At 46.4% G+C, this 14935-nt stretch overlaps 1 protein-coding gene across 1 annotated transcript in view; it reads left to right on the forward strand.

The window, feature by feature from the left end:
• The window catches only part of LOC104830020 (cholesterol desaturase daf-36-like), a 10594-nt gene extending 352 nt beyond the window's left edge, over positions 1 to 10242 (forward strand). Inside the window, exons 2-7 of the mRNA XM_010564654.1 lie at positions 1720 to 1908; positions 4456 to 4634; positions 6128 to 6253; positions 6522 to 6641; positions 8482 to 8658; positions 10081 to 10242. Coding sequence (XP_010562956.1) covers positions 1720 to 1908; positions 4456 to 4634; positions 6128 to 6253; positions 6522 to 6641; positions 8482 to 8658; positions 10081 to 10242 — 953 coding nt within the window. The remainder of the gene's footprint in view (positions 1 to 1719; positions 1909 to 4455; positions 4635 to 6127; positions 6254 to 6521; positions 6642 to 8481; positions 8659 to 10080) is intronic.
• Positions 10243 to 14935: the final 4693 nt, after the last annotated feature.

Below are 14935 nucleotides of genomic sequence, written 5' to 3' on the forward strand. Positions count from 1 at the left end.
GGTGCCAGGTCTCTGAATACCTGTGCATCTTTAGAGAGGAAGGTTGAGGTTTTTATACAATTTTGTTACAAGGAAACACATACAACAAAAATTGTGATAGGCTACACAAACTTATATAATGAAAAGATCTTTTGAGCATGTCATGCTCTTGTCCAGTTCATTATACTGAGGTGGTTTCACATTTACATACTCATTATGCGCAAGTGGGTGTTGATTTTAGTGTTAAAATTAAGCAAGGTAAGGCAAGGACAGGGTCTTTACTTGATTCTCATCCAGTGTTGACTAATCTGCCATTATCTATTCCTAATGAATATGTTCTCAGTTATACACGCTGCACATATTTTAACTCTGCTTAAGTTTACATGATGACCTTGGGGCATGTCTAAGGTAATGCATTTCTTCATACCAATTATTTCAAAATTTGTTAAGTTTTGCTGACTTTGCAAGTTAATTCTGCAAGTTATTATAACACTGTGGGTGGGGAGGAAGAGAGTGATCCCAGAACTGATCAGGGACAGATCCTAGCAGGGCAAACCTCACATTGTGTCACCGAGCACAAGGAATAAGGCCCAGCAAGGGAGAAAAGCAAGTCTGAGTGCCAGGGCAATACGGCCCCAGCCACTCCAGCACTGACTCTCCATTCCCCATGTGGTGCAGACCAGAGTCAGGGGCTTCCCTTCGCTTCATCAGAAAAGTTCCTTTTGCCGAGGAGGAGTCAGTGCTCTGGCTCGCAGCATCTGGCCATCCCTGCCTGAGGAAGCGGTTTGCTGCTGAGCTGTTGTGTGAGTTCAAGAGCAAACGGAGGAAGGGCTTCTCCTTCCAGCTACCATTACCAGGGATTCCTGAAATGCATGAGCCTGTGCACTCTCCTCTACACATCTCAGGCAAACAGATGGGAATGGAGTTCTCTTTAAATGCAGCTATTGCTCTTCTCTGTGTATCTTTCCCTTAGCAGGGGAAGCATGCTAAATCTTTAAACATTTTTGTGAATGCACCTTTTATCCTGCAGCTGAAACAGGCTCCGCGAGCTCAAAAACCAGGGCTGAGGGTCAGAGCCATGAGGATTTAGAGATGACCAGGAGAAATTACGCTCCCCCTGCCTGGAGCAAAACAATGCCCTTCAGCAGGGACGTTTCTGTGCCACAGCAGCCCCTTGGGCCACCAGGCAGCTGCCTGGCTCTGCAAGGTGCCGACACGCTGCATGCGAAACAAGGGGTGTGACGGGTCGTCTTGCTGCTCTGGGATGTCTTTTAAACCTTGGCAGCGAGCTGACGGCCACCACACCCTAAGCATTTGCTACAGCAGCTGCCATCCCAATTTTGCACGGCCCTTTTTGCAGTCAGCAAATGCCTCCTGCCCGCAGGCTGCCTGGGAGGGAGCTGCTGCCTGGCAGGGCTCTCCTGCCTACGGTCCTGGGCAGCAGCACAGGTCCCGGCTCTGGCAGCTGCCTGGTGCCATCTCGTGGTTAAATAGCTTCTCCGGAACAGCCCTGTTTCTGTCCTGCCAGTGATCTTCCACCAGAAAGGAAAGAAAACCTCCAGTATTAATTTTTAGCAGGTTATTTCTGCATGTCTTTGCACAGGCAGATGCCTGCAACATTGGGTAAAAGGCCCACTCGTTGCTGCCTGTTCAGAAGAGGCCGAGCAATGTGTGTATTACCTGACCCCCCCTTATCTGGGGATGTTGTTTTTACACCTTCATAACCTCATATTTCTGCAGGAGAACAGCTCGCCGCGTTTCGCACCCAGGATGGCCAAGCCTACGTGGTTGACGCTTACTGCCCTCACCTCGGGGCTAACCTTGCCGCTGGCGGGCGCGTCATGGGCAGTTGCATCGAATGCCCATTTCACAGCTGGCAGTTTCAAGGAGAAGATGGAAAATGCATCAGCATCCCATATGCTGAAAAAGGTGAACATCCCCCAAATCAGCAGAAAGCATCCGCAGAAATGGCAGTTCCCTGTGTGTCCTCACTAAAAGCTACTTCATTAAGGAAAAGTGGTCTTCATAATAACTCACCCTCTATCCTGCTCCCCTAGTTCATGCAGCACTCTAATTTTCCTCCTGGGTTGTCCATGTTGGGGTATAATGTTCCAGTGGCCTTTCCTATGTTAGACGGTAACCAGGACTTTAGTTAAATAACCACCCTTCTCAATTTTGATAGTCCTACAACTCCTGCATTCAGCAAGCAGAGTATAAAAGAAGATTTTTAACTCTAAGTCATCCATTGCACCAGCCCAGATGGATCCTGAGGAGATATTGGGTTTTAGAAATGATTCTGTAGTCTACAGTGACAGTTTATACCATGTCAGTACTTAAATCTGTCGCATTAGCATGACAGAATAGTCTCTCAATAGCAATTTTTTCTGCTTTTAAGGCTTGAAGGGAACTTTTGGTTGGAATCCAGGAAAGCTTGTTGCATACTTTTTAGATATGGTTTGCATTGACTTATCTTAAATCTTAGTTAAATATCTTACTTAAAGTTCACATGTAACACTTACTTGATCTGGCTCCACGGATTATTTTAAATCACCAATTCTAGATGTGGCTGAAACCAGCAGACAGACTTATCTTGAATTTTGTTTTGGCTTGCGCTTCTTAGTTATTTTCCTGCAAAGTTCAACTTTCTCTGATTGGGATTGATTGGGATAGCAACGAAAACGTTGATTAGCAGCAAAAGTCAGTCTTTCTACTAAACAGACTATTTTTCCCAAAGTGAGAGAGACATTCCGTCTATATTGGATAAGATAAACAATTTCTAGATCTCACCAAACAGCATTTCTTTTTGTGTGTGTGTGTGTGTTATTTTCAGAAAAAAAGATTAATACTCTATTTTTTTTCCCATATGTACTCAGTCAGGAGCTGCATTCAAATGAAAATTTGGTTCCAAGTAATGATCGATGGTGTGTTTCATCACAAAATGAGAATGAATATTCTGGACATACACAAACACTTGCCAAGATGCATTATTTCATCTGAAACGGCTGTATTCAGAGCCATTGTGATCATATTAAAAGAACAAAACTGCAGACAGCTGCCCTGCTCCCATACAGCCCAAATGGGTCAGGTTCATTTAAACAGATTTAAAAGCCATCTGTGCTCATGCAGGTCACTTTGGCGGAGAGGGATTTTGGAGAGCTCGGATGGACAGCTTGTCCAGCACCGGGCTTGCAGGGGACCAACAGCCAAGCAGAGCCACAGACCCTGACGTGGGGCTAGATGAAGCTGGTGAAGGGTCTAGAGCACAAGTCTTATGAGGAGCAGCTGAGGCAACTGGGCTTGTTTAGCCTGGAGAAAAGGAGGCTGAGGGGAGACCTTATTGCTCTCTACAACTACCTGAAAGGAGGTTGTAGCGAGGTGGGGGTCAGTCTCTTCTCCCAAGTAACAAGCGATAGGACAAGAGGAAATGTCCTCAAGTTGCGCCAGGGGAGGTTTAGATTGGATATGAGGAAAAATTCCTTCACTGAAAGGGTTACCAAGCATTGGAACAGGCTGCCCAGGGAAGTGGTTGAGTCACCATCCCTGGAGGTGTTTAAAAGATGTGTAGATGTGCTGCTTAGGGCCATGGTTTAGTGGTGGACTTAGCAGTGTTGGGTTAATGGTTGGACCTGATGATCTGAAAGGCCTTTTCCAACCTAAATGATTCCATGATTTTATGTCTGCATGGGGGTAGATGAAGACCTCTTTAAAATTTAAAGAGATGCATCCCACCCAAAGCACCAGATTTTTTCAATCAGAAATCACAGTGATGGTCTCCTCCTGCCCCCTCTGATCTTCATTGACTAAAAGAGAAACATAATTTCTCTTACTATTTCACCTCCCACGTGACTGTACAAGGCTGAATAATAAGGAAGCACTATCCTCTGTGCTTGTTTGCAAATGAAAAGTAATAGAGGCAAAAGCCTTCCAATCCAGTAGAAGCTACTTTTTCTGACAACTGGGTAAATATAAATGCCAAAATTCATTCCACTGGAAAGAGTGCAGATATATTCTTAAAGTAACACATGATACTGCAGTATTGTAACAGAGAATGACTTGAACTCGAGAGTTGGAGGTGGCTTTTACTCTGTGCACATCTATAACTAAAAGCATCTCCTTTTAGATCATTGAAACTTGAGGAGGGTCCAGTGATGCAGCAGGCATTTACTTATTTCAACAGTTTTAAGATCAGCAAAAGAGGCTGCAGAGCAGCCAGCCATGTTTCTGCCTTAAAAAACTTACGCAAAACACCCAACTGAAATAAAACTGATTTAAGCAAACTCTCTTTTGTGAACTTCAGAAGCTGCTGTCCTCCTTCAACAGCCTGAAAGCTGGAAAAGTGTCACCAGAGAGTCTGTGCCACATGAATATCTCCCATAAAGATGATCTCTGAGCTGTGGTTCAGGACGAGGTGACCCTTAGTGCCAGCATCAGCCTTCGAGATGCCGCTTTTAACCGATTCCTTTCTGTCCTTCACAGTGCCAGATTTTGCGAGGGTCCGGACCTGGCCGTCCTGCAAGGTGAATGGGATGCTGCTGGTCTGGCACCACTGCGAAGGGATCAGTCCAACATGGGCAGTGCCCGAGCAGCGCGAGATCACCACCAAAGAGTGGGTGTTCCGTGGGCAGACGGAGCACTTGGTTGATGCACACATCCAGGTAGGGAGCCCGCTCCCTCCGTGGGGCATGTTCACTCCTGGCTCCTCTCCTGTAGTCCAGTTCAGGGACATCTCCTCCCAAGTTAACTTGTTCAGGGATATCTCCTCCCAATTAACCAGGCCCTGCCTGTGCTCAGTGGCATCACTGCTGCTGGCGGACCTCAGACCTAGAAATACATCCCTGTGTTGTATACCGAGAATATGGCATATGTTCCCCAAACACGGATCATGAGCTTCTCAAGTAGAGAACAGATGTTCTGGGTACTTAAAAGGAATCTGTTAATTTGCTTTGACTTATAACTGATGTAATTTAAAAAAAGATTCTCTAAGAATTGCGGCACTTGGCGTCAGGAAGCTTTTCAACTCATCAATCACTGAAATGGAAACACACAGTTATTTTGCTGTTAATCTTCATAATCACCATCATACACTGACAAATGTGCCACAAAGAACAAAATGGCTGTTGCCTCAATCGCATCTCAGTGGAAATGAATCCGGAAAAGGGGAACCGTTCTGTGGCACTAAACAGAAGGGACCACGGCCGTGGTCCTCGGAGGGAGCAGGTGCAGGTGGAGGCTCCTCTGGGAAAGCAATGGGAGGCAGCAGCAGTTTTGAAACTGGGCAATCCCTGGAGGTCCTTGGGAGATTTTTTATATGCTTGCTGCTGAGCAGAACACTTCTGTTTGTAAAAATCAGTGACAAAAATGACCCTTAATCTAGAGTGCACGTCTCTCCAAAGGCAGTGCCTGCCTGCTGACTAAATCATGACTAAGGTGAGCGGGTTAGAAAGGAACGGAGAATTATCAGAAGAAATTAAGAACGTGCATGAGACATAGGAGATACAGCTCTGGGAGTGTGCAGAGGAGATGTGAGAAGCAGGGAGAATTTGGGAGATTGATGGAATAGTAATATTTATTTCACGTCTGCTTTGCAGTGCAAGCCACTGTACACAGGTCTATACTGGGGCCAGTCCGTGCTACTTGCCAAGCTGGTGGAAAGCTGGTATATTTGAGTAATAAAGCCATTAAAATTTCTCAAAAAGTGACATATTGTGGGCAGGCTGGTGGGGTTTAAAGGTTTAAAAGCATGTGAAAACTAGTCTAGGAGCACAAACATAAAAATGCTTTATTCGTTATGATTACAGGGCCAAAGGAAGGACTGACTTGGAGTTCCAGCTTGTGCAGCTGCAGAATTTAACATGCATAGACTCCTTTGAGCTTAAAATGAACTGTGAATTTTCTAAGCTTCATGTTTAAATTATTCTTATACACTAGTTCAGAACTGGTCCCAGGTCAGTCTGTGCTGAGGCCCCTTCCTCCATGCACTCAGTTGCTTCTTGCTGTGTCATGGACCTGCGAGCATCTCTGCTGTGCTCGGAGTGATGTGCTGGGCTGTACTGCAGCCACGCTGGTGCTATTGCAACATTGCTGTTAAGTACAGGCAGCTCACAGCCAAGTCAGCTCTCACCAATGGCAAATTGTTCCCCAATGGCAGGAAATCCCCGAGAACGCGGCTGACACGGCTCACCTGGCATTTCTCCATGGACCAGCTATTCTGGGCGGATCTGATCTGAGATACACAAGGTCCAAGCTGTGGGATTTCATGAAGCATATCTGGAAGGTAAGACCCTACCTCCCCTCTTAGCCATGAGGAGGCTGAAGTCTTTCAAACCCTTTCTGCCTCAAAGCATCAGTCCCACCTCATCCCCTCTGCTGCCTCCCCCCATCTTCAGGTCCAGTCTCTTTTCTGTGTCTCTGAGGGTTTTGTCTGCACTCCCTCATCTGTGCTCATCTGTAGATGTTCTTCACAGCCAGCTTTTGTCACTATCTCACCCTCAGCCTGCACTCCCCACCTCTCAGACTGAGCTAATCCTTCTCCATCCCTCCAGGCGGAGTGGCGGCCAGAGCCAGAGCCCAACAAGCATTGCTCCCAGCTGCTGGTTCAACACACCACAACCATCTTTGGGAAGCACATCTCCTTGATGGATTTGATGGCTTCAGCCAGGCAGGTGTGTCCCGCGCTGGTGACCACCAGCACCCTGAGCTGAAGGGCTTTGTCACCCAAAAGGCTAAATGAGTCCTTGCCTATCCTGCCCAGTGTAGCCTTTCCTACCAAGTGCATCAGGCACACGGGCCAAAACTACACATTGGCATTGGGGCTGCTCCACAGCTGGGCAGCACAGAGAAAAGGGAGGGTTCCTAAAGGCTACTGTCCCCACAAAACAGATTAAAAAAAAATAAATAGCTAGTAGCTGCGCAAACACTGGTGACAATCCCAAGGGACCTTCACACGGCTTTGTCACAGCTCTTTACAATACAGAAGTGTGAACCATTTCAGTCCATGGCAAACGTGCCTGGGAAAGGTGTAGGGAGCACTCAATATACAGTAAGAAACACTTTGAGGATGTTGATCTGCGTGATCCAAAGACCTCAGAGGTTTTCAGACAACTTTCTGGAAAGCACAAAGATTTGTCAGTTTACCAACATTTACACTAAAGAAATAAATTCATACTAATGTCAAGAGCTCCTTCTGCAATTGAAAGTTTGCTCATTTTCTTATTTTTTTCCTCTCCTGTGTTTTTTGGTTGGTTGGTTGGTTGGGGGTTTTTTGTTTTGGGAACATGTTTATTAATCATACTTCTCTTTCCCCTCTCCACTTCCAAAAAATCAGACACAGTGTGTCTTGTAGCCCAAGATCCGCCCTGAATGAGATAATAAAGTAGTTGACACAAATTGATAAAGAATTAAAGGAAAATACAAATAATGCCATTAAACATGAATCAATGGGAACTAGATGTTCTCACTTTCATTTTTGCTTGTGGTTTTGGGGACTTTTTTTGATGAAATGTTAAGCTTGCCTTATAGAACTAGTAACTTTGTTCTAGTACATTTTTGAAGGCATTTGACCTAATTCCCATATTACAGATTCAGAACAATAGCAAAACAAGTCATGATACAAAACTTTGATAAGGGATAGCTCTTGATGCAGTTAGGGAATTATCACAAAATGGATGTTGATTGTATCTCTGTTCAATTCTTAGATACGTGCTATTTAGCACTGATATCAATGAACAGGAGAAAAAAGACATTAAAATAACCTTTCAAAGAGTTTGTACCCAACCAAACATTAAAGGAGTAGTAAATAAAGTAGCCAAAACCCCCAGCAATATCTGCACTGCTTCAAAGAACTACATGTATGAACATGCATCTGCGTGTCTGAATGTAAGTCAAAGAGCAGAGAACAAGTACTTCATGTCATGCAAGCTAAAAGGCTGAACCTGATTTCAGCTAAAACCTAATGTGACTGTTGTAGCTGCAAAGGAGAAAGCCAGGGCAGGAGTAGGGATGTTGTATTACCTCCATATTGTATTGCATTCACTGCAACTGAGATCCGGAGCCCAGGACTGGTGTCAACAGTCCAATAAGGCTGTTCGTGACCTGAAGGTAATTCAGTGACGAACAACAAGACCAAGTGAAAATTTGGAAGTGTTTCCTAAAAGATTAGATTTTAAACTTTCTGGGACCAGTAGAGCACTGTAAACCCCCATGAATTCCCATAGGCCCACAGCAAAGCCATCCAGCCCTGACACATTTGTGAATGTCCCATGGAAATACAGGCTGCATGGCTCTGCAGGATTTCCCCTGCCCGCAGAGCATTAACTGTTGGCAAGCAGTCTGTGACTCTCGGCTCTGAGGTGTAGCTTGACTTTTTGCCTATTATCTGATGAAAAGGCAGAGTAAGGGGGGACTTGAGCATGGTCTAGAAGACGTCTCAAGCTGTGGGAGCTGCTGTACCAGAGGGCTGGTCCATTGGGGACTTTTCCCTGAGGGTGCTCCGTTGCTCTGCAGGTGGGGCCAGGGCTGGTTTTCCTGATCTTTGAACATGCTTTCCTGGGCCGTGGGATCATCCTGCAGACGGTGACTCCCCTGGAGCCTCTCCTGCAGAATGTTGTTCACAAAATCTATTACCAGAAGAACATGCCGGCCATAATCCCCAAGTTCATCCTGAGAGCAGAGTGTATACAGGTAAGGCCCCTGAAGAAGAGCAGCCAAAGGTGGTCCCCTAGAGCTTGGTGGCTAGGAGGTGTGAGAGGGAAGAGCAGTTGCCCACATGGGCTCAGATATATGTGGGAGCAAAGGACTCATGGGCAAGATCCTTTCAGTGCTTGGTATGATCTTTCACTTTTAGTAGCCCAAAGAACTAAACTGGAGGTTTAGTAAAGAGGGTCCCTGCAGTGGGCCATTTGTTGAGGGTGGCGGAGAGGAGCTATCCCTCTCCTGCAGATGGGGAATAGGGGCATAAGGATGAGGCAACCTCTCCCAAGCTCCCCAAGAAGTCTTTGAGGGAACTAATAACTGCATCTGGATTTCCAGCATCCCAGGCTGGTGCTTTAAGGTCATCCTATCTCCTTTGGTGAGAACTGAGCCAAGAAATCCTCCTGCTGTCAATTATGAGATTGGGCAACTCCCAACAGAGGTTTTCCAGGTCCTTACCACAGAGATTCATGGAAGTGGCGAAAGGTCCCTCTGGAGGTCTCCAATTCGATATCCTAGTTGGGACAAGACTATTGTCAAATTCAGGTCAAGCATTGCCTTGGAGGTCTCCTCCTTTGGAGAATGCCCCCATCTCTCCAGGTCCTTGGGTGGCCCATTCCATTATTGCTCTACCCACGTTGTTAATTTTTAATTTTAATATCCATTTTGAACTTCTCAACCTGTAATCTGTGGTTGTTACTCCTTGTTATACCAGCTGGCACTACCAACAGAAAGCTGACTCCATCACTCCTGTAACTCCCTTCAAGCAGTCAGAAGAGTTCATCTCATTCCCTTCTGTCAGGGGTCAAAGTCTGGAAACTGTTTGGTCTGACCAGAGAGAGTTTCACTGGCACGACAGCAAAAATTGCCAGAAGATTATTTTCAGATGCCAAAAACCTACCCCAAATCAAATTTGGCTGTGCTAGCTCCTATTGTATAAAAGGTGGCTTAATACTGTGCATTCTTACTAACGTGAATGAGCAGCACTCATTTCTGCAGAGACCTCTTCACAGAGGAAAGCTCCATAAATCTTACTGCATGTGTGTGTGTGTGTGTGTGTGGGCAGAGTTTAAGATGCAGATGCTTAATTTATAAAGGTCTGGTTGGCTGGAGCTACCCAAAGAATCAAAAATCTCAGGTGGAGCAGCTCCTACCTACACAAGATCCATTTCTTTTCCAGTACCTCCTATGACAGAGGCAGTCTAAGCTGAAAGCTTCTTATTTGGGATCTACGATGGGCTAAACATCTGCTAACTGCAGACAGAGCTGTAGCGTTACAAGTTACAAATAGCACGAGCAGTCCCACGCCAGCCATTTGGGAGAAATGCTAAAAAAGAAACCTACTGTGCAGGTAGATCACAAAACTCCTGGTTCAGCGTCCCCACCTGAATGAGAGCATCCTTCTTCCCCCAGTTTGAGCGCGATATAACCATCTGGAATAACAAACAGTATCTGCCCAAGCCGCTGCTGGTCAGAGAGGACTCCAGCATCCAAAAGCACCGGCGCTGGTACGCCCAGTTCTACAGCGAGAAGAGCGCGAGGCTCCTGGCACAGAAGGAGGGCCTGGACTGGTGAGGACCTTGCTGCCCGCTGCAAAAGGTGGCCAGAGGCTCTTGGGTGGCTCCTGCCACCCTGGCTGGTGGGCAGCGCTGCTGGGCAGGCATGATCAATATAACAAATATGGCACTGGCACAGGGAGCAGAGCCTGAGCCCTGGCGATCCTCCCTCTTTTACCTTCTGTGTTTGGGGCATCAAAGCCTGAAGGGTGTAACATGCTTCCTCTTGTACCTGTGCTGCAATGTATGAGCTGAGCGTGAACTTCAGATTTCTAGAACTGTCTTTGAAGTGCCCTTGTCTCTTGCTGCTGCTATTGTTTTGAGTAGTTATATGAAAGTTTTTCATGTGGTCTTTTATTGCCTGAAGTGTCTTTTCCCAGCCAGGCCTGCTGTTGCTTCTGCACTATCACCTTGGCTGGGGCAGGCTTCAGCTCTCCAGGGGAGCCTTGGCAGGTGCCTGCATGGCATCAGGGGTGTGATTGCCAAGCCCACAGACATATGCCGTCTTCCTTCTCTCTGGCAGCAGGCAGGGCAGCATGGGTTTTAGCTGCCCACCATGTCCTTATTATACCTGTGGGCTTCCTCAAGCCTACTGAGCTCTTGCATGAGTCAATTCCTTATGAAGCTATTGCACCTAGTTGGGAAGAAGAAGGACTATCCCGGTGACCAAATCATTTAGACTGACAACTACTCTGCAGGTCAGGGATGTGAATAAGATTCTGCTTTGGTAGTCCCTGGATTCCAGCAATACCTTGGGTACATAGTTGGCTGTAAAAATTTGTCTCATGGCAAGACCATAGGTATCACTTACTGTCACTGTGATCAGAAATGAAGCTAACAGAAGGAGACCAGGCTGCAAATCTGATGAAAACTGGACTAGATTCTCCTGTGCTTTGTGCCTACATACTCTGTATTAAAGGGCTAAATTCTGCCTTGCTGCATACCCTAGAGAAACCTGTAATCTCCATGGGCAGAGCCTGACGTGTATAGTTAGCAGGACTCTGGCAGTTACTGTATGCCAAGAGCCAGCAAGTGCAAATACTCAAATCCAGCTTTCCAAGGAGGCTGGTAGATGCCATTCTCATGCGCTGTGCGCTTGCCTGTGCCTTGTGAATTCTTCACTTTGCTGAGGCTTCTGGTTCCTCCTTCACCATTAACCCAGAGCAGGACCAGGAGCAGGAACACGCCAGCGCAGTCCTCTGCCAGCGCAGAGTCCATCACCCACCCTGGCAGCATCCCAGATAACTGTGTGCAAGCTGTGCCTTCGCCCTTCACATCTGGCTATTCCACTGTCAATATGTCACTATTAAATTTTTTTTAAAAACTGATCTCATGTTCACCATTTGTTGTTCTTCACTGTTTTGTGGGGAGGTTTTGCAGGGGAGAAGTGATTCTGCAGCTCGCCCACGCTGTCCTGCTTCAGGAGCCACAGGTAATCTCCAGCAAGGAGCTTAAGGAGACAGCAGGAGATTGGACAGGGAGCATTGCCCAACCCAACAGCCTGAGCCTCTCAAGGACCCGAGAGTGCTAGTATGTCTTAGTGGCCCTGACCAGCCTCACCTGGGGCATTCATCCACTCCCTGCCCATGGCCCAGGAGCCCCATTTCAGCTCAGCTCTGGACCTTCAGTCCCTGTCCTGAGCTATGCTGTAGGAAGTCTCCGGCTGTCGCAGACATGCCCATGCCTGGTTGATCTGACCTCTGACCACAGACTGACTTCCCAGCTTGAACTCCACCCTGTTTCATGACCGGGGATCTGCCCACCAATTGCTGGGCTGTGTCTGACCCTGGCTACCCTTACCAGATCCCAGCCCTGAGCTGCAGATTGACTTCCCAGCTTGAACCTCAGACCTGCCTCATCACCACGAGCTTGCCTGATGATCTAGACTCTTGGTTGAGCCTGGCCATGAGCTCTGGTCCTGCCCTGCCCATCCCGCTCAGGGGTGGTGGAACAGTCCTTGGCTCCCACCACCCCATTCCTTAGGGAGCAGCTGCCCTCACCATGATGGGTGATGAAGAAGCAGCAAGAAGCAGAAATCGCAACTATAGACAGGACAGAGATGTTACATTACATGATGTGGGTCAAGATATACTGTTCACCCACATGTTCATGGGGGCACATGGCCACCACACACAGATGCAAAAGTACTAAATTGTCTTGCAGCACACCTGGGCTGTTGCTCCCCGCTCCTCACTGTGTTCCACATACAGGATCTCAGGATGAACAAAACTCTAAGGAAGGCAAATTGTTGAAGATCACATTAGAGATGGTGAGTTACATTAGCTTTGCTAGATTCATCAGTCCTTCTGACATCAGAGGAAACTATGGGTTACCTCCAGCAGAGCCTGAATTCTGAGCTACCATTTCCTTTATTGTGAAGGCTAAAGTAGTTGTGTCCTGTTAAGGCAGAAATTAGAGAATTGGGAAGTAAAACAGGATTAGCTTAAGCATCTTATGTTTCCATTTGCAATCTTATTTATCCTTTTAAATGTGTCTAGCAAAAAGGACAATTTAGTTCCAGGAAGACACTGGCATGCCAAGGAGCACTGTCCTCCAGTCTTCTATGCCTTTTGGCTGTACATTACCCACCTTACATATTTAGATTTTCAAATAAATCCTAACTCCTATCTGGTTAGGATGTGAGGGCACCTATTGTTTACTGAAATCACTTTTACATCAAATCTACTGCAAAGCTACAGCCATTCATACTATTATATTCCAGTAGTTTTATTTATTATTGTGGCTTATCTTCACACTTGACCACTAGCCACAGGAGCTTATCCAATTGCCAGGCCTATCAACATTCCATGTCTTTTGGTTTTTTTCCCCAACTAACAAATTCACTATAAACTTCCTAATTCTCAAGCAAAGTTGGGGTTTTTTTTTGCTTGTTTGGGGGGGGGGGGGATGGGTGGTGGGTGCAAGGCTAGAAACCCCCAAAAGAATCAAAACAGGTCAAAGAAAAGGATACATGAAGGATGACAAACAACGTACCTTGGATTTTCCAGCAGTAGGCCCGGTCTCCTTCTCCTTTGAGACCTGGACTATGTACTTATTCCACTTGGGGCAATTCCCCAGTTGTTTCTGGTTTATTTGGAGGTAGGTCTCAGAGCTCCAAACAGCATCAGGAAGGCTGCGCTCCTGCATGCAGAACTGCCAGTGATCCCCATTCACCAGTGCATCCTTGTGACCCTGTGAGACACTTTGATGCAGGTCAAGACTGACATATAGCCTCTAAGCAAAGATTTCTGTGCCCTTTAATATTTTGGCTATCATTATTGTCGTGGTTTAACCCCAGCCAGCAACTAAGCACCACGCAGCCGCTCACTCACTCCCCCCCATCCAGTGGGATGGGGGAGAAAATCAGGAGAAGAAGTAAAACTCCTGGGTTGAGATAAGAACGATTTAATAGAACAGAAAAGAAGAAACTAATAATGATAATGATAACACTAATAAAATGACAACAGTAGTAATAAAAGGATTGGAATGTACAAATGATGCGCAGGGCAATTGCTCACCACCCGCCGACCGACACCCAGCCAGTCCCCGAGCGGCGAATCCCTGCCCCCCCGCTTCCCAGTTCCTAAACTAGATGGGACGTCACATGGTATGGAATACCCTGTCGGCCAGTTTGGGTCAGCTGCCCTGGCTGGGCATGAGAAGCTGAAAAATCCTTGACTATAGTCTAAACACTACTGAGCAACAACTGAAAACATCAGTGTTATCAACATTCTTCACATACTGAACTCAAAACATAGCACCGTACCAGCTACTAGGAAGACAGTTAACTCTATCCCAGCTGAAACCAGGACAATTATAAATTGCTGCCACAGGCCTTGTCTTGTGGAATGGGCCTGCTCAGCGCCTCCTCAATGCCCAAATGCCTCTTTTCTCCTGGGGTTGAAAGCAAGTTCGCAGGCAGATCTGCTGATCCCAGTGAAAATCTCAGACCATGCTGGGCAGAAACATGGCACGTGTGAGTCAAAACTATCTCGCCCAGTATAAGCTTGCACTGCTTTAGCAGCATAAAAGCCAGCTGAGCTGAACCTGTCCTGGTGGTGTGAATACAAACGCTGCATTACAATACACCAAACCACCCCTCCGGAAGGCTTGGTTCACTTTCTGCTACTTATAAATGTCTCACTAGTGAGAGGAGCAGGTTCACCGCACTGGCAACCAAGCATGAGACAGAAGATGTGCTGGAAAATGCCTTAGGCAGCTTTCAATGCACAAGGGATGCAGGGAGAAGCCCACTGCAGAGTTTTATGGCTGATGAGGTCCATCAAAGGGACTGCTGCTGAGATTTAGGTCACTTTAATGGATGTTTTCACTCTTCAGAACACGACACTCAGCACTGGGCAATGTCCTGTTCATGTGCTTGAAAAATAGAAAACCTCAGACACTTTTTTTTTCCTAAAGGTTGTTTTATTGTAAAACCATAAATACAACACTGACATGAAAATCCTCAAGCAACGGATGCTTTCTTACAGTTACAGTTTGTCTTCTGCCTTGGCATCAACTCTGAAAAGAATGTTGCAGAAACATGTCTCTAATATCTCCAAATAACTAAGCTCTGGCCTGGAGCACTCAGCTTGTTTGGAAGCTAAGTGGAACTATTCCTCCTCTCTTGTGGAATATTTCCATTCAGACAGCAACAGACTTGTAGAAACAGCAACATTTAAACACCTTGATTTTTTTTTTCTTTAATAATC

Source organism: Haliaeetus leucocephalus, unplaced genomic scaffold (assembly GCF_000737465.1).
Source record: "Haliaeetus leucocephalus isolate CR32 unplaced genomic scaffold, Haliaeetus_leucocephalus-4.0 Scaffold183, whole genome shotgun sequence".
In the NCBI taxonomy this organism is placed as follows: Eukaryota; Metazoa; Chordata; class Aves; order Accipitriformes; family Accipitridae; genus Haliaeetus; species Haliaeetus leucocephalus.